Raw genomic sequence first — 21,742 nt, 5'->3', positions numbered from 1 at the left:
AAATCTTAATGCAGATCACACTAATGATCATTCCATGGACAGGGGTTTGAATATTCAAGATATTGAATTTAATGGCCAAACTGAGTGAACAAAATTGTTTTGAAAGTGAGCTCCAACACAGAAGATGATACAGTGGATTATAAAGAGCAAGCCTAGAATTCATTTTAAAACTCTTCTGGGATAAATGCCTGCCAATGGTAGCAGGTGTTAAAAACTGCAATAACTAAACAATAGAATTAACATTGAAAACACATTTTCATTGAGTGGTATGCATTATATGAAGACAAGCAAATTGCATAAATGTGCCTGTTGATGCTTATAATTATGTATATTTAATTTTCTTATGTTACCATGGAAATACAGTGTAGGATAAATTGTATATAAAGTTAGAAGATACTTTAGGGTACTAGCATAATTAGTATAAAACTGAGATTGCTGAATGATCCTAAAACATCTGCTTAAAGTTCAAAATCTTGATCTTACTTCTCACTATGGTCCCACAATTTCACTTTATTCTGGCTGGGGAAAGAAGTTACTTTGTCCTAAAATTTGAATCCAGTGTGAACCCAGAAAAGATAATTTAAACAGTGACTGGTGAATTATATATAATGATAATTTATTAAATTTTAGTTTATGCACAACTTGATGATCTCAAGTTATTTTAGGTACATGTTGCTGGTTTTATAATGGCATCCTCTTAGGGGCTTTCATTTGATATATTAATATCAAATTCAATTTGGCATTTTCCCCCCAATCGGACACTCATAAATTATCAGCCTAGCCTAGATTTCGTTAAGATTGGATCAGCCCATAATACATTAGCATGCTGGGATCAGTCTAGTACATAGTTTTCTTAAGCTGGGATCAGCCCAGAGTACACTTGAATGCTGGGATCAGCCTAGCACAGATTTTACTTGAGCAGGGATCAGCCTAGCACCAATTTTACTTAAGCTTGGATCATCCCAGTATGCACTGTAATGCTGGGATACGCCAAGCACCAATTGGGAATTAGTCTTTACATTCAGATTCTAGCCCATGAGTAGCCCCCACAGAGAGAGCCATATATTGTTTAAATATTTTAATTAAGTGTTGATGTTATTTTAGTTATGAGTTGATGTTATAGAATATTAGTAATAATGAAAAGTGGCATTTTTAAGAGAGAAAGAGATAGAGCGAGTGAGAGAAGAGAATAAATGCATGTATTTATGTATTCTATATTTCTTACAATGCCTGCATTAAATCACTTTTTTCATACACTTATTATAATTTTGTGCATAAACATATATATATATATTGCTCAAACTGTTAATAATGTTCTTATCGCCAAAGTCAAAACAGAATACATAGTTGGATGCCTGACTCTGTGCAAGGATACTGAACTTGTATTTCAATAAAACTTGTATACACATAAAAATGGATAACTGACTTGAATCTTTTCTTTGTACTGACAGGTTCATCATTGATAAAGACAATGATAAAAAAGTGTTTGAGGTTGACCTTGGCCTGAGGAGTCAGTACATTGATGCCATGTTTATTCAAAACATTGAGATACCCATTCCCGTGTGTAATGAGGACTTTTCAATAGGAGGTATATTGTTTTGTATGTGATTTCTTTCTTTCACTTGAAGGTAAAGTGATACCTCCCAGTCAGACTACAAGTCAAACTGGGGAAACTGGTCATAATTTTGAGGTGGTCTCATTTTGGAGGATAAGTTTGCTCTTTTACATATGAAATGGACATATATGGTTGTTGTTGTGTAGTTGTTTTTATGGTTGCTATGGTAGGTTTTGAGATGTATTTTTGTGTATGTAATTTGTCAGTTTGAAAGTTTCATTACATGACATTATTGGTTAAACGGTGTTTTAGCAAGGTGGATGTGAATTTCCAACTTGTTTGATTTCATTTCACCCTGAAGCAAAAGTGAAGAGTAAAATGGAATCATAAAAGTTGGAATATTCCCATCAAGACTTCTAAAACTACTATACAGCAATTTTATTTCCATTTTTACAAATTCTTGGCACAAGCAACAAAACATTACCAGTGTTTAACATTATTTATGCTTACGTAATATAGTCCTCTTGACTGAATACAAAAATAGCCATGCACTTGTGAAAGCAGTTAACAACAGTTCTGCATACAAGACACAGAAGTGTCTTCATGCATTTCTCAATTAAAATAAAACATATGGTTTGAATATTATTTCAAGTGGAGATATGAAGTAATGAGTTGATTTAAACCAGAAATTGTTCTGTGACTTACTTCTGAGAAACCATATTTTACATTAACCAGTAATGGTTGGACTCTGTTGAACTTGAACTTGGAATATTTGGATTTCAGGTGACTTACTTGCCAAATTCATTCCATTGGGCTGACATTGTATCCAGATGGAAAATATAATTCCTGAGATCTCTCAATTAATTATGCTGAATCTTTGAAATTTTGTTGTCAGATTCAACAACCTTTTAGTAAGGAGCTATTAAACATAGTAAACTCTTTATCAGTCATAAAGCCATATTTTTATGCAGAAAAACTTTTGTTAAATTCACAAAATAAATAATCACAAAATAAATAATCTGTATAGAGGAAGTACTTGCAGAACAATCTGCATCCTGAATATATAATAGAAGTTGGTGGAAACATTATATCCACGCAGTTATCTGTCACCCATTTACAGGGATGGGCTTGTTAGTATTGTGCTATTCTTGTTATACTTCCACAGGTTTGCTTTTAGGCTGTGTGTCATTGTGATTGCTCTTTTATTGTTCCTTAATCTTATTCACATTGGGAAAGTATATAAATTCCAAATTAGGTTCTTTTTGAAGTTCATCTCATATTTAATCCAAGAGCTACATCTTTTCTTCTGCTCTTAAGTATAATTGTGCTTCTTTAAAGTTAATATTATCTTGCCTTTTAGGGATGAAGAATTGGACCAGTTTGGCAGCAGCCCTTGGTGGGGAATTGAGCAATGAGGCATTCAATTTGCTTCTCAAACAGGCTGGACTTGATGTAAGAGACCCATAGAAAATAGAATACATTATCCGATGATAATAGAAAAAAAGATGTAACACTATTATTCCATTCATCATTCTATTTTAGAAGTTTTTTTGCAGCTTGATATATACTGACCTTATGTATCAAGAGGTACAATTTATCCATATTAGATGTTTGCTTTGATATCTTAGCTGAGTTCATAAAAAGTATGAAAAATAAGTTTTTATAGTATTTATATGTCCTAATTTGTTATTTCAACTTCAAGTTCTGAAGTAATCCTTAAATTTTGTTTGTTCCTTCCAGGTTATTCTCCATGACAGTTCCTGTGTTGCACAAACTGCATCAGATGGTAAGTAACAGTTCCAGTAGTAGACTCTTTATTCCTTTTCTCTGCTGTCTTCAGAAAATGTCATTTTTTCATGGCAGTTAATATAATTGGATAGAATATATGTAGGGAGTTTATTTCTTGACTGTTTTGATGGCTAGTACCCCCTGGCATGTTGTTGAGGTAATATTTCTCTCAGATAATTGTTGAATATTTTGTCTTACATTTTTTTGAATTAATATTTACATACTTTACAGGATCTTAATTTTCTTGATTAAACTAACAGATGTAACATAGCTATACCTGCACCAATGGATCTATTACAAAAATGTACCATTTCTATATTTTCAAAAAATTTGCTCTTTTTAAAACATTCCAGTGGTATCTATCTAGTGTGATCTGATTCTTTTGAATGTATTGAATGACTTACTTGTTTGATAAAAGAATTTGATTTCTAATAGCAGCCAATGAATTGCATTTGTTTTTAAAATTGTATAAAATGAAAGCAGCATCAAAACAGAGTTTTGAGTAATGTGAGTGACTGAATACTGGAATGGTATATATGGCACTTTAAATTAATTTTTTGTGAAATTACTATGCTGATACACACTGTAGCTAACATTTTAAATTATCAGTCTTGTACAAGTTGTGAATATCTTAAAGTCTATCATAAAAACCATTTTCATGAGATCTTTCATGTAACAGTCTTTAAGACAGAGATTTTACATAAGATCTTTGAGTGATCTTTGAGTGACTTTTTTCAAAGATATATTCATAAAAGTGTAAAATAAGGGCAATAACTCCTGACCTCTTGTACTTTATTAAGTAAATCTAGGGGAGGCAGATGGCAGATGGCATAGTTTGAATAAGAAATGGCAATATGGAATTCCCATCCTAATGTACACTTTGCATAGTAGAGTTCTTTTTATAGATACTGTACAGCTTATTTGCCTCTAGTTTCTCTGGGGATTCTATTAATGTAAATTAATTATTTCGACACTTCCTAAAATAAGATTTTCCTTGAATATCCATTGCTTTCTGAAGTCATGTATCTGTGCCAACTTAAAAGATTAAATGCTCAGTATTTTTACATGGGTCATTTCTAAATTGAATGTGGGCAGTGAATATTGTCCTGGTTCTTCAATGTTCCTTCATTGGTCACTTTGTCCTGCTCTTGTATTGAAATTACAGATGTTTTTAGATCACTTTATGATGACTTTACAGTCTCCAGGTTTGGAAGAATGAAATCATACTGTACAAAATCATTAGGCAAATAGATTGGTGCAGAGATCAGGAATGGCAGTGGTGGAATTATTAGTGTTGTTATTGATTAGTGCATTTTCAGTTTCATTATGGTCTCTTCAACTTTTCTATTTGGAAAGGTGTAATCAAGGTCACAACAAATATATTGTATAGATCATAATGGTGTTTAATTGAAGATCACTAACATGTGTAGAGTCTGCGTTGTCATTGATTTATACCTTTTTTTATTGCCAGCAGATAGCTACTTGCTATTGTTTAAGCTTTGTTTTCTCCCTTCTGTTGGTGGTTGCCAGATGATGTTTGCTTACTGTTTTTCCTGTAAGTTATTAAGAATTGAGAGTCAGTAGTTTCTTGTATGCTAGTTCTTTTGTACTTTCTACTGAGGTGTTTAAATAGATAGTAATTTCTGAGAAATGGTTGTCGGCATAATTTACAGTAGAATCACTTTACCATGTGTTTCCCAGAGTGTTGTCTCAAGTTGTGTGCTATGGAAAATTCCTCACTGCCCCCTGTACATTTAAACACCATTGTTCTTAAGTGAAGGTAGGTGATGTAATTTATTTTCTGTAGTGATCATATGGATTTTGTTTAATTTTACAGAGTGCTTGGGAGTTCTGAACATCACAGATATTTTGCCATCAGCCCTGAGTAAACTTGCTCGCTGTAAACTGACAGACAACTGTATTGGTCTGCAGTGCTGCTGGGGACTTAACTTCACTATTCCACTATCTTCCAAGAAGGTCTACTTTGATATTCCCTTTGGATTCAAGCTGGACCCTTGCAAATTCATGTTTGAGGCCTGGATAGGCAGTTATCATCACACAGAGAAACTATTGCAGTATGACTGGGGTATGTTTATACACTGTTATATAGATTCTGTATGATAAAATCTCTTCATTTATTAACTAATAAAACTGAGTGGAGCATGTTTTAATTTGATCTAGTTTCTTTCTTCCATCAACTTTTATATGCCTGTCATGGAAAGTCATACATACATAGCTGCCAAGTGTCCAGTTTTTCCTGTACTTGTCCTGCATTTTGGACCTGAATATGGGTGTAAGTTTATCTTGCTAAAAATAAGTTTTTTAATTATAAAAAAAAATGATGAAAAATTTCCTTGCAATTTTTTGTTAGAACTGGTGCTTGATATTGGTTCCTTTCAATAGAAATGTATTGCATGTATGTAGGAATAGAGTTCTAAAATATGACTGGTTCATTCAAAATCAAGGCTACCATGCCTGTCTTTATCCACCATATTTGATTGCACAAACTGTTGCTGCTATCACTGTATTTTATCTTTGTAATATTCAGCTTCTAATCATGTTGAAAAGGAAAGCAGAATATTCAAAATTTTCTGCACAAAAGATTAGAAAACAGAACTGGAAGGACAATTATGCCATCTTGCTTAGATTTGTGAAACCATCTATTAAGGAGAAAACTTTTTGTTTTTCAAATTGTGTAATGTGATCAAAAAGCTAATAAATATCAGTTTGCTGCTTCATGATCAACAACTCAGCCTGAACCTATGACATATATATAGACCACTCTGGTGGCCTAGTGGTTAGAGCGTCCACCTCAGATGTAAGAGGTCATGGGTTCGAACCCTGGTCGAGTTGTACCAAAGACTTATACAAAATGGTACTAACAGCTGCCTCGCTAGAAGCTCAGCATTAAGAGATTATTGTTAGGACTGGTTGCACTGGTGTCAGGATAATGTGACTGGGTGTAATATCATAGTGTATGTCTGCAGCATGATGCCCCAGTGCCAGACATCACTAAACTGCCACATTGCAGACATTGTAGCAATATGACTGAAAAATTGGTAAAGCTATTTTAAAAATCCAGATAACACACACATACAGAGATGACATATATAAATATCAGAGACAACCTTGATGTAATTTAATTGAAATTCAGTTTATTAAATTTCTTTAGAAATGAACCTACCTATTTCATTTACTGGTGTTGCTGGCAATTTTGTTTGCACACATTTTCCAGACAGTAAAATCATAATGGATTACTTGTGTGCTAGAACAAAAACAGTTCAGTAAAAAAATCAAACAGAATTCAGATCATCAATGAAAAATGGTACATTGGAATAGATAATGATTGGAAAAAAAAAAACACCAAGGTGTGGAAAAGGCTCATATAAACAGCCTGTGTCTGAGTGTGTGTTGCACTGTTGCAACTTCTAAATGGGTACCTGAATGGAACAGGGTGCCCATTCTGAAGGTGCAAGAGTGCAACACAGGCATCTTTAAAATTAAATAATTAAGTAAGGTACTGTCCTACTTTACTGTTGGTTGTAGATGTTTTAAATAGTTGCATTTGGATTAAAATTTTAAAAATCAGTATTTGTTCCTGAAAATCAGTATTTTTGTCATGAGCAGTCAGTACTTTTATACTCAGGGTTTGGCAGCTATGTAAATAATTATATGATCATGCTCTCTGTCCTAACTGTTATTCCATCAGTATTTTATGTTCAAATTTAAAAGCAGATGTTGTAAAATATCTATCCTGATATGTAAATACTATTATATATCCTAATAATTACACAGTAAGTTGGTCAGAGATTAAAAGCACCCTTGCACAAATTACTAAGTGACTGACAATAACTAGGATGGTCAAATGTTACGATTAAGCTAATTTTCATATGTAAAGTATACAAAGTTGAACAACCAAATTAGTTTGAAGTTAGGGAAATCAAAGAATTGTCTTGAAGAAACAAAAGTTACAAGTTGTCCAGAATAATAACCTTTAAGCCATCTTATTAAACATTGTTGGCTAGTTTATGATCACCAGCAATGTTTTTTTTAAAGTTTGATTTTTACTCCTTATATTTTGATTAATTATTTATGCTCAGTTTATTAAAACACAGTCTTGATTCAGAGAAGTATGATCCATTGGTGAAGCAACCAAATCCATACAAAATTTATTTTACAACTCCTGGTTGATGGAGTTTGATTTTGTGAAGTGCAGCAGCAAGGTGGACCATTTTGTGCTTTGTACATATTGCAACCATCATATCAGCATTTGAGATATTATGGTGGATATAACATCCTTAGCATGCAATATTGGGACAATGCAGGGATGTAGAGTTCAATCCAGAAAGTAACATGTTGAAACATTCTAGCTAGTGTGGCCATTGCATGTTTGACACTCTTCACAGTGATACAGATGCAGAAAGATCATTTTCTATGCTGTGAACAGTGATGTTCAGGAAAGTTTGAACAACAGTACAATCTAGTCTCTTATGGAAAAACCATATTTTCCAGGAGGGGAGTTTGAATTTTTGTTTATATATAATAAAAGATTTCCAGCCCTCAGTATCTTGGAAATATATTTTTGCTTTGATTTGTAAATAAAATGGAAAAAAGAACCTATTATATTCATTATATTAGTGAACAAGAAACGTTACTTGAGGTAAGTGAAAAAAAGACTACACTGGTTCCAAAGAAATCTTAGACCCCCCTTAAATGGTCAGTTCCATATCAGTAAGAGGGTGAACTCATAGAGAGGGGGGTGATGTTGGGAAGGTTATTGAAAACATGTTCGAGTCCTTGAATAGCTTGAAAAAGATTGCATCTAGATAAGACAGCTTTCCAAGGTCCATCATCATCATCATCATCATCAGTCTCATGACCTAGTGTGGTTGTTGAGGCACTGTGCTGCTGAACATCTGACCAGTTCCCTCCACTTGTCTCGATCATGTGCCAATGCGTGTGTCTCCGCAAAACTTTTCATGGTCCATTCTGTGATGTTGTCAGTCCACTTTTTTCTCTGTCTACCTCTCCTTCTGCCACCCTGGACACTGCCCTGTAGGACTGTTGTGGATAGACTGAGTGCTCTCGTGACATGGCCATACCATTTCAGCTTTCTCTTTTTGATGGTGGTGAGGAGGTCCTCATATTGGCCTACTTCATGCCTGATGGTGTTACGCACTTCTTCATTTGTGATGTGGTCCATGTAAGAGATGCCAAGGATGGTTCTGTAGCATCTCATTTCAAATGACTGGATTCTTTGTTGTAATTCTACTGTCAGGGTCCATGCCTCACATGAGTACAAAAAGAATGAGATGACTAGAGCTCGCAATAGTCTGATTTTAGTTTTCAGACAGATATTCTTGTCTCTCCAGATGGGTCTTAGCTTTGACATAGCTGCCATTGTTTGTGCTGCTCTTGACAAAACTTCTGTTTTTGATCCATCTTCAGTGAGTATGGAACCAAGATATTTGAACTGGCTCACTGTTTCCAATTCATGTCCTCTGACTTTAATCTTGGCTGAGATTTGTTTGCCACTATTTGTCATCAGTTTTGTCTTCTCAGCACTTATCTCCATGTCAAATCTGGAAGATGTTTCATCCAGGTTCTTCACTAAGGTGGCTAGCTTGTCTTCACTGCCTGCCAGCCCATCAATGTCGTCTGCAAAGCGGAGGTTGGTGATGTTATACCCTCCAATGCTGACTGTCCCACAGTGATTTTCCAGGGCTTCGCTCATGATGCACTCTAAGTAGATGTTGAAAAGCATGGGTGACAGGAGACAGCCTTGACGCACTCCCACTGTTGTCTGGAACCAGTCCCCCACAGCACCTTGGGCAATTACTGCACTGGTAGCCTTGGCATACAGCTGCTTGATGGATTGGTTAATTTTTGACCCATGTTATACTTCTTCATTGCGGCCCACAATGCCTCATGAAACACTCTGTAAAAGGCCTTTTTGAAATCTATGAACACATGACAGATGTCTTGTTGGTGTTGCGAGTACTTTTCGCACAGAACCCTGAGATTGAGTATTTGTTCTGTTGTGCTTCTTCCACTCCAGAACCCAGCCTGTTCTTCAGCGATTATTTCTTCTGCTTGTGGTTTCAGTCTGTTCAAGATGATCTTCAGCATTACCTTACTAGTATTACCTTACCTTCCAAGGTCCAGTGGATTTTAAAGACAGAAGCTTGATGTACTTTTTGTTTAATGTCTGGTTGTCATTATGTGTTTGTGTGTGTGATAATTTATGACAATACTAAGACTACCAACTATTTTTAATATTAAAAGCTTTAAAAAAACACCATTTTATTTCTTTTACTTAAATTCAAATTTCCAGTCCTATTAAAAAAATAACAATGTATATGAGGTTAGTAGGTATTAAAGAGCTTTCCATATTTAAATTAACACATAACACAAACACAAGCAATAGGCAGCTGACAAAAATACCTAGAAACTCTTAATTGTTTGGTGGATTTAATCTTTATGGAAAGGTAAATTATTTAAACAAAAGCTTTCAGTGAAAATTAAATTTGTTTAGTACAATCCAAGCACCAGGTAAATGGCAGACAACAATATCCCAATAACTTTTTTGACTCTCTCAGATACAAGTAACAATGGTGTATGTGAAAATGATACTAATTTTGCCATTGAAAAATATCTCCAACCAAACAATATAGATAAATGATCAGTTTTGATAAACCAATGATCTGTAATAAAATTTCTGCCAATTTCCAAGCCCCTACAGTCAATGTTTTTGAGATAATTTAATCATGTTTCTGCTACTTTGAACATTAGCTTCAAGATTGACAGATCATGGCTTACACCTATGTCTAAAGAAAAAAAATATTTATATTCTTTTGTAACATCAGTGGTTTAAGTAAAAGTTTATTTTATGTCAGTCTTTTAGTCCTTTAGCAAAGAATTGCATGTTGTTAGACACAGGTACTTTGGAGTTAATTTCAGTTCTTTTTTTTTTTAATTTTTGGCAAGTGTTCAATTTAAGAATGTTCTTGTGACCTTTCCAGGTAAACTAGGAGTTCTAAAGATTGGCAAGGGAGATCCAGCACCGATTGAGATCAGGCAAGTTAAGGGTTTGACTTTATATTTATACTGTGTAATAAGTTGATAGATATGAAATTTCCTTTGCAGTGATATCTTGTTTAAATGATACATTTATATTTAAACAAACGTCATGATTACAAGGTGTTTAAACAATCAGCTTGTATATTAAAGCAATGTCACTTAAATTTCCATCAGTCAGAATAGTTAATATGAAGAATACATGTGCATGATAGGCATTCTAAGAATAAATGTGTATGACTTGTTTTCAATGCAAGAATCACTGGTTAATTGGCATCATCCTTAACATATTTTGTTAAAGATTAAAGTTACAACTTTTGAGAAAGAAAGAGTTTTATACCTGATAGTTCACTGCAGATTTTTTAATAAAAGTTTCTGTTAAATACACAAATATTTTTTGTTTCCTTCACAAAATCACTGACTGGTAAACACTGTTGACATTCATTGTAATTATTTAGTTTCACACTTAACTTAATCTCAACAGTTTTCTGGTCCAAGCTTTCCTTGAATCACTTTTATTTGCCTCCGAAGTTGTTCAAACCAGTCTTCCTGTGGCTTGGGTTTTAAGACTGCTAACTGCTTTGCAATACTCATTCAAGTTCAACCCAAGGAGGTATTTCCTGAGCTGGACTTAAGATTGTATTCATGAGTCTCATATTTCTTAGCTGGTGATCTTTTAGCATTGGGAGAAAGTACATGTTTTGGAATTTCACTCCATCTAATCTCTGCCAAATGTTGGATGATTTTAATAAAAACTACTCAAAAGTCTTAATAGATTAACATGGATTTATTTTTATTATATCATCTCATAAAACACTGCAAATTTGGTCTTAAACTTTCCAGATTATTAAAAAAGTGAATTAATTAACAGTCTGTTGTGTACACATGTTAGTCCAATTATTCAGCCCACATCATTGCACTGGCATAACATTTATGGAGATTGCACACCTAAAAAAATTATTTAAAAAAAATTATTTAAATAAAAACTTTTTGTGTTAAAAAAGTGTTAGATTTCAACTATAAAACAGTAGGTGAGGTAGATGGCCATTAAAATGGTATTTTGTCCTATCACCAGTAGAATCATATTTATGCATGTTGGTGTCCATTTGTCATTAAAATGGTATTTTGTCCTATGACCAGTATAATCATATTTATGCATGTTGGTGTCCATTTGTGCATCTTTTCACTTTAGATTAATCTCAATGTTGTTTTTATTTTACCTCATTATCAAAGGTTGATAAAATTGGCCTTGTCCAGCTTCTCCTAACTTCATTGTTTGACAGTATGATTACAACTAATACACACTGTAGGTTTGAGAGGCTTTGTTGTTGTCTTTTCTTTTATTCCCATTTCATGAATATGTTTTAGCTATACTTTTTTATAATATGCTATATTTTTTAATATTATAAAATCAATTCTCTTACAGTTACATGGTGGACCAATATGCAGATGGCTTTATTGTTGATGTGGTCATTACCCTTTGTATTCCTGTGGATGGAAAAGCTTTTTGTTATCCCCAAGAAGGACTCCATGTACTGAATATGGCTAGACTACCTGCATGTAATCTGAAGCAAATCACCAGCATCATGAGTAAGATCTTTACATAAATCTGAGCTAAAATAAAATTATTCCAGTTATTACTATTCCAGTTATTACCACTGTGTATATCTATGCTTCATATCCAATGGAAATGAAAATAATTTTTCAGGTTTAAGCAAGACTTTTAAGACAGGACATACCTCATTTGCTAGATATACTATTTTGTAGAGTTAAAATTGTATACAAAAGGTTTCTTTTTCACTTTTTTATTCTTGCTCTTTTTCTTTCTATATGAATCTATTCCAAATGAAACATTTGCAATGTCAATATTTTAATTAGTTTGCTTATTTTCTGTGCTTAAATCTAAGACTGGAAACAATGAACAAAATTCTGTAGAATATAATACCATGTCAGAGCAAAAAAGTTTAATGTTGCGGAAAGTTGTATTGTATTATTCATTATTGTGACGATATGGTAGTCACCCAAATTTTCATGTCTTTCTGATGCTTTGTAAAACAAGAGAAACATTTATCAAATCAAAAATTTCATTCTTCCTGCCTCATGCATAAATAGCACCCAGTCAAATACCTTACAGCTGCTATCTGTAGTGGTGCAGTATTTTGAATAATTTACCAATCAAATTGTGAAAATACATCTTAGAGATCTTTACATCTCTAAATATACAATTGCAGAAATATAAGTGGCCAAATTTAAAACCCACATTTTTAGACAAAATGTTTTAAATATTTATTTTTAGTTTATTTAAATTTGGTAGAACAGGTTTATATTGGATATAGTAAATTTAGTGCACTTATGCACTTATTTTAGTAGCTAACTTGTGTTAGTAATTTGTCTCATTTGGTTGTAAATGTGCAAAATGTTGAGGTATCCTTCAGTTTGATTGATTTTTGGAGAATCTGTTGACTGTCTTTGGGACAAAATATGATCATAACTACAATTAGTTGACGTTGATAGTATCTTTATTTGGAACTAAAGGTGATAACTTTATGTTTTGAAATTTTTTTTATCTCAAATTACTGGTTTTCCATTATGTATGGTTAGGCAGGTTTAATGCTGGAAATTTTTAATCTAGTACACTTGTTAAAATAGCAAACTTTGTCAGTACCTGATATCACTGTGTCATTTGTGTGCTGAAATTTTGACGGTATCCTTCACTTTATAATTGAATTTGTTATAAAGTCTTCATTTTTGGAACTAAAAAAAATGAGATGTAACATTCTACTTGTAGGCTAGTGCAATTTTCAGAGGGACATCAGATCATTAATAAGTTATGGTTGTAACATATTTAGTTTGGACATCGATGATGTCTTCAATAAAATGTCTGTAAAGAGCCTACTTGATATTTAATCTTGTTTGAATCAATGGCATGTTTGGGCTGTGCATTTACGTAAAATGTATATATGAATCTTACAAATCCTGACGTTTTGTATGCAAGACTAAACTTTTGTGATGCATCACACAATTTGAACAGACTTTTCCTTGGCGGAATGGCTTGTTGACCAGAAGTTGAGTCTGGATGGACAGCTGGGAGAAGCTGGTCTAAAGCTTTTGCTGATGCAGTTGGGTCTGGACAGATACTTGCGTAAACCTTCCTGTGACAGAAAGCACACTCCTTATACACCCTCAGTCAGTGGATGGAACAATTGTAAGTTATCTTTTAAAAATTACTAATTTTGCAGTACCCAAAATTCTGTCTGAGGCAGATTCAATGCAACTATCTTGGATATATACTTAATGCAATATTTCTTAATGTAGTGAAACCTGCCTGTAATAGACACTCAGCATGGGCAGGTGTTTTGCATATTCTTTTCAAAGTTTCTTTGTATCAGTTGTGTAATCAGCCATGCATATAATTAACAGAGCTTTAGATAAGGTATGTATTTGTGTAATTTATTATGTTCATATGACATTGAAAAATCCTTGATTTTGTTGAAAAACTTTGAATTTGGTCAGAAATTTTTTGAATTAATTAGAGCTATACCAAAAGTTGAAACTGAACAAAAATATTACTTTTGAAAAAAAGAATCTTATAAAAATATTATAAAAGTCATAATAAATACATAAAATGGCATAAAACTTGATGGATCAAATGACACAACACTGGTAGTCAGCAGTATATGGGCAATGTTCAAGTTCTTTAAGACAAAAGACTTCTTGGCTGCTTGAAAATAAACTGTCCAGGGATGTATGAACTGGGTTTATGCATATAAAGTGGCTTTTCATAGTATGCAAAAATTTCAAGTTTTAGCATTTTGGCCATTGTTGTAGGCAATTTAACACATTCAAAATTTAATTATTACACACTTGATTAATATCAGATATGCATTTGGGAGAAATTCTGCATGATTCCATTCATGTTTGCATTGATAGTACTGATAACTTTGAGAACAGTCATTCAGCTATGACATATTCTTGAGTGCACATTGAGTTAGCCTTTGTCACTAAGCTGTTCTGTATTTTACCAAGGCATGAAACTTACCAAGATGATCTGTCTATAAATGCATACTTATGACAAAATGATGGTTGACAATCATTTGCATTTAAATGAATTGGGGTCCGAGTGGCTGAGTGGTCTAAAGCGCTCTCCGTTATGGATCACTGCCATCTCACCTCTGTCTGTGTAGGTTCGAGTCTCAGATTCGGCCAATGTGGGTATGTAAGAAAGCTTGCCAGTAGCTTCTCGAGGGTCAGTGGTTCTTTCCATGGTTTTCCCGGGTTCTTCCTCCAGAAATAATACTGGCCAACATGTATAGCCTATCGTGTGCTGAAAAATGGCGTTAAACCCTACAACAACAACAACAACATGAAATGAATATATTCAAGTCATGTGTCATAAAGTCGAGTAATTTCTATGGTTTTTAAGTAAGATAAGGCCATATTCATCAACTAATCATATTTTAATATATTGTTATGAGTCTATGTTCTTAAAATAAGTAACAGAAAAAATTGAAAAGCAACAAGCTTTGTAAAATTCAACAAATAATTTACTTCTCTGGAATACAAAGTGAAAATGAAAGAAGAAAAAAACTTGTGGTATTGTGAATTAAAATCCAAATTCTTTTAGAATTTCAATCACAAATCCTAATAATTTAAATAAACTTTAATGGAAATCCAAATTAAGTCCAATTTTGAAGGTGTTGATGTGCCTGTGGTGTCCAAGAATGCTATTATTCTTTTGATGAGCACTCTGTATTTCCAGAGAAAATGAACTTCTGGACTCAACTGTAATACAAAATTGATTCTGCTAGATCTTAAAGCATGAATGAATAATATTTTCAGTAGCAAGATTCCACTCGACCTCAGTTCACAATTAATCTAATGGGAAATAACCTTATGGAAAGTTCTTAATGTCATAAAATAAAAATGTTAGTTATTATTAGAAAGTCTGTAACTAAAAATTATCATATATTATCTGGAAAATATCAAGTATGCCAGGTATATTGTAGGGAAATTCCAATAACCTAAACCCAGAACCAAATAAACATGCTTATTTCTGCTAATAATGATCTTGATATTAAACTCATACATATAGATTTTTTTAGCTCTGTATTAGTTATTTACAGAATAAAATAAAAATATCAATAATTCAGGTCAAGTAGAAAATAAACTTGATTTTGGATAAGATTACATCCAACATACAATGTTACATTACAATAGCATATAATGAAATAAAATAATTAAAGAAAACAAAAATAACAAACAATGTGAATTAAATATACATAACAATATTTTAAAAGCTATATACAACTATATCTAGATTACTGTAATATTTTTTGGGGAAGCACATATGTCAAAAATATTTACAGAATAATTCATTTGCAAAAAAAGAGCCTGCAGACTCATCTTTGATAATACTGAAAACATCCCAAGTGCAATGAATAAATTAAAATGTTAACATTAAGTGAACTAATATTTTTTTAGAAAGGCCAGACTTATGCATCAAGTCTCAAACAATTTGATCCAATTATATCTAAAGGAACTATTTCATGCAAGAAAACAAATCAACGCTCCCAATTTCAAATCCAAAGAAATCAACGCTCCCAATTTAAAATCAATCTCAGCTAATCACCTTTCATTTCTGAAGCCAAATAAAGAATTCTTTGAGGAATGTTTTCAATATAATAATAATAATAATAATAATAATAATAATAAGGACTTTGTATAGCACCTAATCTTTAGAAGCTCTAAGTGCTTTACAACATTAGACAACACCTATAAGATAAAAAACATATAATAATATTTTTACAAAAACAAACACCATGAAATAAAAAAACATTAAGGCCACTAATTTTGGAACAGAATCCCAAAGGAATAGAGAAAGGAAAATAGAAATGCATTTAATTATAATCTTAATCAGTGGATGAAAATTGGAACCTGCTTGATTTGACAAATACATTACAACTAAAAGTATACATTCTCAAACATTCTACTTCACTGTCTCACTATTTTTGTACTGTCTGTACACGGTATGCCCATATATAAATGTAACTTCTTGTCAATGCTTTTCTTATTGTGTCTGAGACGATGTAATAAATATGTAACTATGCATATAATAAAGGGGCATGAGGATGATTGGTTAAATACAACTAAATTTGTTGCCCTCTTTAAATGAAGTTGTCAAAATTGTAACTGTAGTTCATTCTACAAAGCATAAAGAATTTTATCCTGTCATTAGCTCGGTAAATTTTCAGGTCAGCATCATGAAATGTAGCTAAATTTATCTAATTTATTTCACACATATTTAAAATGAATTAGGTACGTTTAACTACATTTAATAATGCTGACCAGAAAAATGTACTGAGATACAAATGGGATAAAATCTGCTATGCTGTGTGGAATACATTTTATAGTTCTGTCAAACCACTGAGCTAAATACTCTTTTTAAATCTTAATATACAGTATGGTGAATTAGCAGCTTATTTTTAATTAAAGGTGACTTCATTTGGTAGCTGGTGAGCTAACTAAAGGCTAGATTTAAAGTTCAAATTGTCTTAGTTGATTATTGAAATAATATAGTCATCAGTTAATTTAGGCATGAGAAATATGGTCTGTGGGAAGTAGCTCTGAAAAACAAAATTGTTTTCTGATATGATTTTACCATATTTAATAAGAAAGTTCTCTGAAAATATGGGCCAAGGTTGTTGGAGTAGATTTTATCAGCAGCCCTTTTCCAAATAGATACAACTTTTCAGCTCAGTCCATATTTTAATGTCATTAAAACTATCAATAAAATGTTTAATATTGTATAAAGTCCTAAATATTATCAAGGCATCTATATGACTTTGAGAAAAGATATGTGCCAAGTCTATGGTGTTTGAGTTGTGATGACAGGGCTTCCTGTCTGAATATTCAGCTTTATTATAAGGCTGGAAACATTGAAATTTCATTGAACCTTTCATCCCGTCAAGGACTCATTGAGCTGACAGTATATAAGTGATGGTCAGTTTGTGGATTTGCTACCAATGAAGTTTATTTGTAATGTGTCCTGGCGTTTAAAGGTTTTTCTTGTGTTTTAAATACACATGTTAAAGACAATAAAATACTGATTATTGACTGTTTCCTTTTATTGGCCTGACTTGGTTTGATTCCTTCCTAGAGTAATATTTGATGACATTGTTCATGCATGCAGCCATAATGTTGGATAATGTGCTGCTTGTAAACAAAACTATAGGGTCTGTCTCCTGTTGAATAAGGACTTTTGCAATAAATTATGGACATCTGTGCATGGTTACAGATGAACAAAGAGTTTTTTTCAGGTAGAAGGCCCACTGCAATCATATCTAGTATCAGTATGGTTGATAACACCAAGGTTGAGCATGTTGCCAATGCTCAGAATTTCAGAATAGCCATATCTGCAGTCATTTCTGACGTTTTTCCAGTGCTAGGATGACCCTCTATGTTTTGAGTGGCATGATAAGTGAATCACATGACAATAAATAACCAATGCACTGTAAACAAACAGTTGTGGCAGCAACAAGCTCATCTCCAACAAAAGTTATTTAGTAATTTTGCATTTTTTATAAGCCAAATGTTGGCAAAAACATAATCCAAAAATGCACAAGCAGGCTTTTGATGAGGCCAAACTTGATCATAGTAACAAAGTGACCTTGGTCCCCCTTAGCAATGATGATGACTTGCTCACTCAAGCACCATAAGGGATGAATTATAAGGCCTCTTTGCAGAAAGTAATGCAAGATCTCTGAAAGCACTTTTACAAACCTCAGATATATCTCCAAATTAAGCTCAGCAAAATGTTGATTTACTGAAAAATATGTAAATGAGACCAAAGGGAATTTCAAGTGAGAATATAGGAACTCTTTAGATAATATCCACAAAAAATTAGATAACCTAGTATATAAACATTTTAACCTTCCTGACCACAATTTAGATTGTGTTCAGCATCAAATCACAGTAATTGTTTCTTCTAACACAGACTCACATAGTCACACCATTAGGTATAAACATAGAAAACATAATTTTCCTCCCATGATAACTTGGATCTTTAGGTCAGATTTCTTTTCATGGAATTGTCCACTCTCATGAAGGAGCCACAATCCTCCAATAACTGAAATCTCCTTTCTAGGCTAATGCCAAATACAATGACATCACTCATTTTTATGTAGGTAAGTCAAGCAAAGGTTTACATTTTTCTGTAATTAAGTTTCATACTATTTTGTTTTATAAAATACCCTTCTTTTTGCTTACTTTACCTCTACATTTTCATAAAGGGTGGCTAGAAATTCTCAGTTTTACATCCTATATGGCCATAAGATGAATTCAACACATAACAATTAAAAAGCAGAAACAATGATATTTTTCAGCAAGTATACCTTTTGAGTCACTCATTTAAGAAAAAACAAAAGTATGATAAACTGATTCATTTTGGGGGGAATTTGAATTACTTATACAAATTTTGTAGAGACAGGATTTATTATGCAGACTTGACATTATTCATATTTTTCTCCATTATTTTATAGTATGTCCACTGAATTTTGTGAATCTGCCATCTCTGCCAGATAAGTATGTGACGTGCCACATTCCGGATTACTGTACTGGCATTGACTGTTGTGTGGATGTCAAACAGTTGGGGTTGTCATTCAACATCAAGCTAGATATCAACACTTGTGACTACTATGTTGCTGGCTACATTGAAACATATGGATTTAATTTCAGCTTGTTTGATTATGAGTGGGGTATGTTACATCTGTGTATTCCACAAGTGAATGTTAGTTTGATTTAGTTTGGTAGAAAAGGATTTTCAAAGTTTCATCATTGACTTGAAAAATAGATGTAGTACAAAATAAAAATATTATTGAACATAACATTCATTTTTTTATGACTTTAATCATGAGAGTATTGTTTAATCAGATACAATCTGACACCATTTTGTTATAAATGTGATAGTTACATCAATGAGTATTTTAAAGTATCAGTTTTTAAAGGACATTGCAGATTATCTCTTTAATAAGAATTCATACATTTTTATTTTTGTCATTACACTTGTGTATGTGTGTTTATATATGTGGTTGGATGGATTAGAGTGTTCTGTATGAGAACTAGGTGATTGGTGTCATTATTCAGAGCTTGGGTTTGAGTCTGTTTAGAAGAGATCATAGCTTTCTAACTGGTTTGATTTTTCTGTACGTATACCATCCTGCCTAGATACATTAGGCTTGAAAAGTACATAAATCTTGATAAGTTCTACATCCTTTTTGTAAGAAGAGGTCTCTGTGAGGTATGTCTTCAGCTTCATTGCCTTTCGTGTAATTATGTGTTTAAAGTTCATTTCATGGGTGCTGCTGATATTCAGTAATAAAACTTGATAATAGCATCTCATATTACTTTACTCTTAAAACAAATAGGTCACTGTCACTGTAACCTACATTTTATGCTTTACTGACATTGGTTAAGTATTTGTCATTATGATCACATGATAATTCATGACAGACCTATATTCACACAAGCCTTATGAGAAGGCCCTTTCTGACCAGTGCAGCTGGAAGTTGGAATAATATATGTTTACTGAGTGATAAGCTCTCCATATTGATTACAGTACAATATATGTAGTGATATTTTAACAGGTTATATGTGTATTGTACATATGAATGAGCATGAATTATATGCTCCATGATCTTCATGTGAAGCCTCAGCTATATTGGATATCCACTAATTATTGTTGCATGAACTATACTGTTTCTGCTGGCTGTCACTCCAAGATTACTCACAGTCTGTGACTTTCATCAAGGGTTCTTGGGTTGGAAAATGATAATAGCTTCCCAAGCAGATTTTAAGAACAATGATTTTAAAAATGTACATATAAACATTAATATATAATTTTATCAATTAAGCTACCTCTGCTTTGATATCACAGAAAAATGTTCTTTTCTATTGTTTTATATCATTTATAATCATGAAAATTGATTATCTTCTGTTTGTTTGTACATTTCCTTGTTGTTCAAACATATAAACTGGTTTTCTCTTGGTGCTTGTGTCATGTGTTTCTTTTGTTTTTGTAAAGAGCTAAAGAGTTGGATTGCCTTGAAACATTGGGAAACTGATTTTATAACTGCACTGTTATAAGTAAAAACTTAAAATCCTTCTCAACATGTGTGTTTGTATGTGTTAAATCTATCATGCTTGAGTGGATGATTACAATACATAATGATTTATTCTGTCATATTGTGTGTCCCTCGAAACAAGAGTCGACACAATCTTTGTAAAATCCATTTTTTGCACAAAAGCACAAAAAAACATTATACACAGTATTATGGCCGTGGGCAGATGACCTGATTAGATTTTCAATCCAACACAGCAATTTCCAATTTTTATTTATTGATGGGTTTTAAACTTTTTAGTCTACAACTTTTTTGACAGAACCCCTGTACATTCTAATACAGTTAAGCAAAAAACATGTGAGGCAGAGGAATAAAAAATTTGGTAGGAATAAATTTGCATTTATATATAGATCACTTGATTAGATTTTCAAACTATTACAACAGTTTGTATGCACCCATCATAATACAGAGCATATCATGTGACATCTGTCCATCTCTATTCTCTATTTTGTTTCCACACCGCAAATTCTTCCCCATCTACTATTACCAAACTTTGTCACTTATTTAAATGTACCATTGTTTTTACTTAGGTTTGTCCTTTCCAGAATCATATTTAGCATATGTGTCCATGTTATATTGGTACATTTCTAGTTATCTTCTATATTTACACAATATTAAAAGATGGACTGATGGACAGGTGGACTGTGAACTGAACCCACTAATTCACTCAATACATGTACAGCTAGATGGACTGATGGACAGGTGAACTTTAGATATGATACATTATAGCATAAGAAGTAACAGAAAAGTAGTGCACAAAATTTTTAATTAGACAACTATTATGTGATTAATGAACAGTACATATGTATATATCTTTGGCATTCCATGGGTCTCACCTTACACAGCATGAGGTTAGCTGCGGTAAGATGGTAAGATAAAGAAGCATGCCATATCTATGAGGTGGAATCACTAGTATATGACTGAATGACAGCATTGTCAAGACCTAATTGCTGATATGCAGTAACTAACAGGTACAATCACAAGTATGAACGAATGTCAGAATTGTCCAAGCAGCTTTACCTGCAGTATTTGTGAGGTGTTATTGTTAGTATGACTGAATGACAGAATTGTCAGTGTTTTTTGGTGGATTTGCTAGTATGACTGACAAAAATGTATTGAATTGCTGCTGTTCTAAATTGGAGTTGCC

The 21,742-nt window shown here is 32.8% G+C and overlaps 1 protein-coding gene across 1 annotated transcript in view; it reads left to right on the top strand.

Moving 5' to 3' along the window:
* The window catches only part of LOC149805050 (uncharacterized), an 85,114-nt gene that overhangs the window by 34,815 nt on the left and 28,557 nt on the right, over window positions 1-21,742 (top strand). Inside the window, exons 9-16 of the mRNA XM_089933457.1 lie at window positions 1,452-1,588; window positions 2,916-3,007; window positions 3,296-3,341; window positions 5,181-5,429; window positions 10,366-10,420; window positions 11,847-12,010; window positions 13,452-13,625; window positions 18,958-19,173. Coding sequence (XP_089789583.1) covers window positions 1,452-1,588; window positions 2,916-3,007; window positions 3,296-3,341; window positions 5,181-5,429; window positions 10,366-10,420; window positions 11,847-12,010; window positions 13,452-13,625; window positions 18,958-19,173 — 1,133 coding nt within the window. The remainder of the gene's footprint in view (window positions 1-1,451; window positions 1,589-2,915; window positions 3,008-3,295; window positions 3,342-5,180; window positions 5,430-10,365; window positions 10,421-11,846; window positions 12,011-13,451; window positions 13,626-18,957; window positions 19,174-21,742) is intronic.

The sequence above is a fragment of the Sinohyriopsis cumingii genome, chromosome 2 (assembly GCF_028554795.1).
Source record: "Sinohyriopsis cumingii isolate HCF-2022 chromosome 2, ASM2855479v2, whole genome shotgun sequence".
In the NCBI taxonomy this organism is placed as follows: domain Eukaryota; kingdom Metazoa; phylum Mollusca; class Bivalvia; order Unionida; family Unionidae; genus Sinohyriopsis; species Sinohyriopsis cumingii.
The sequence above is the reverse complement of the archived record's forward strand: the minus strand, read 5'-3'. Positions and strand labels throughout refer to the sequence as shown.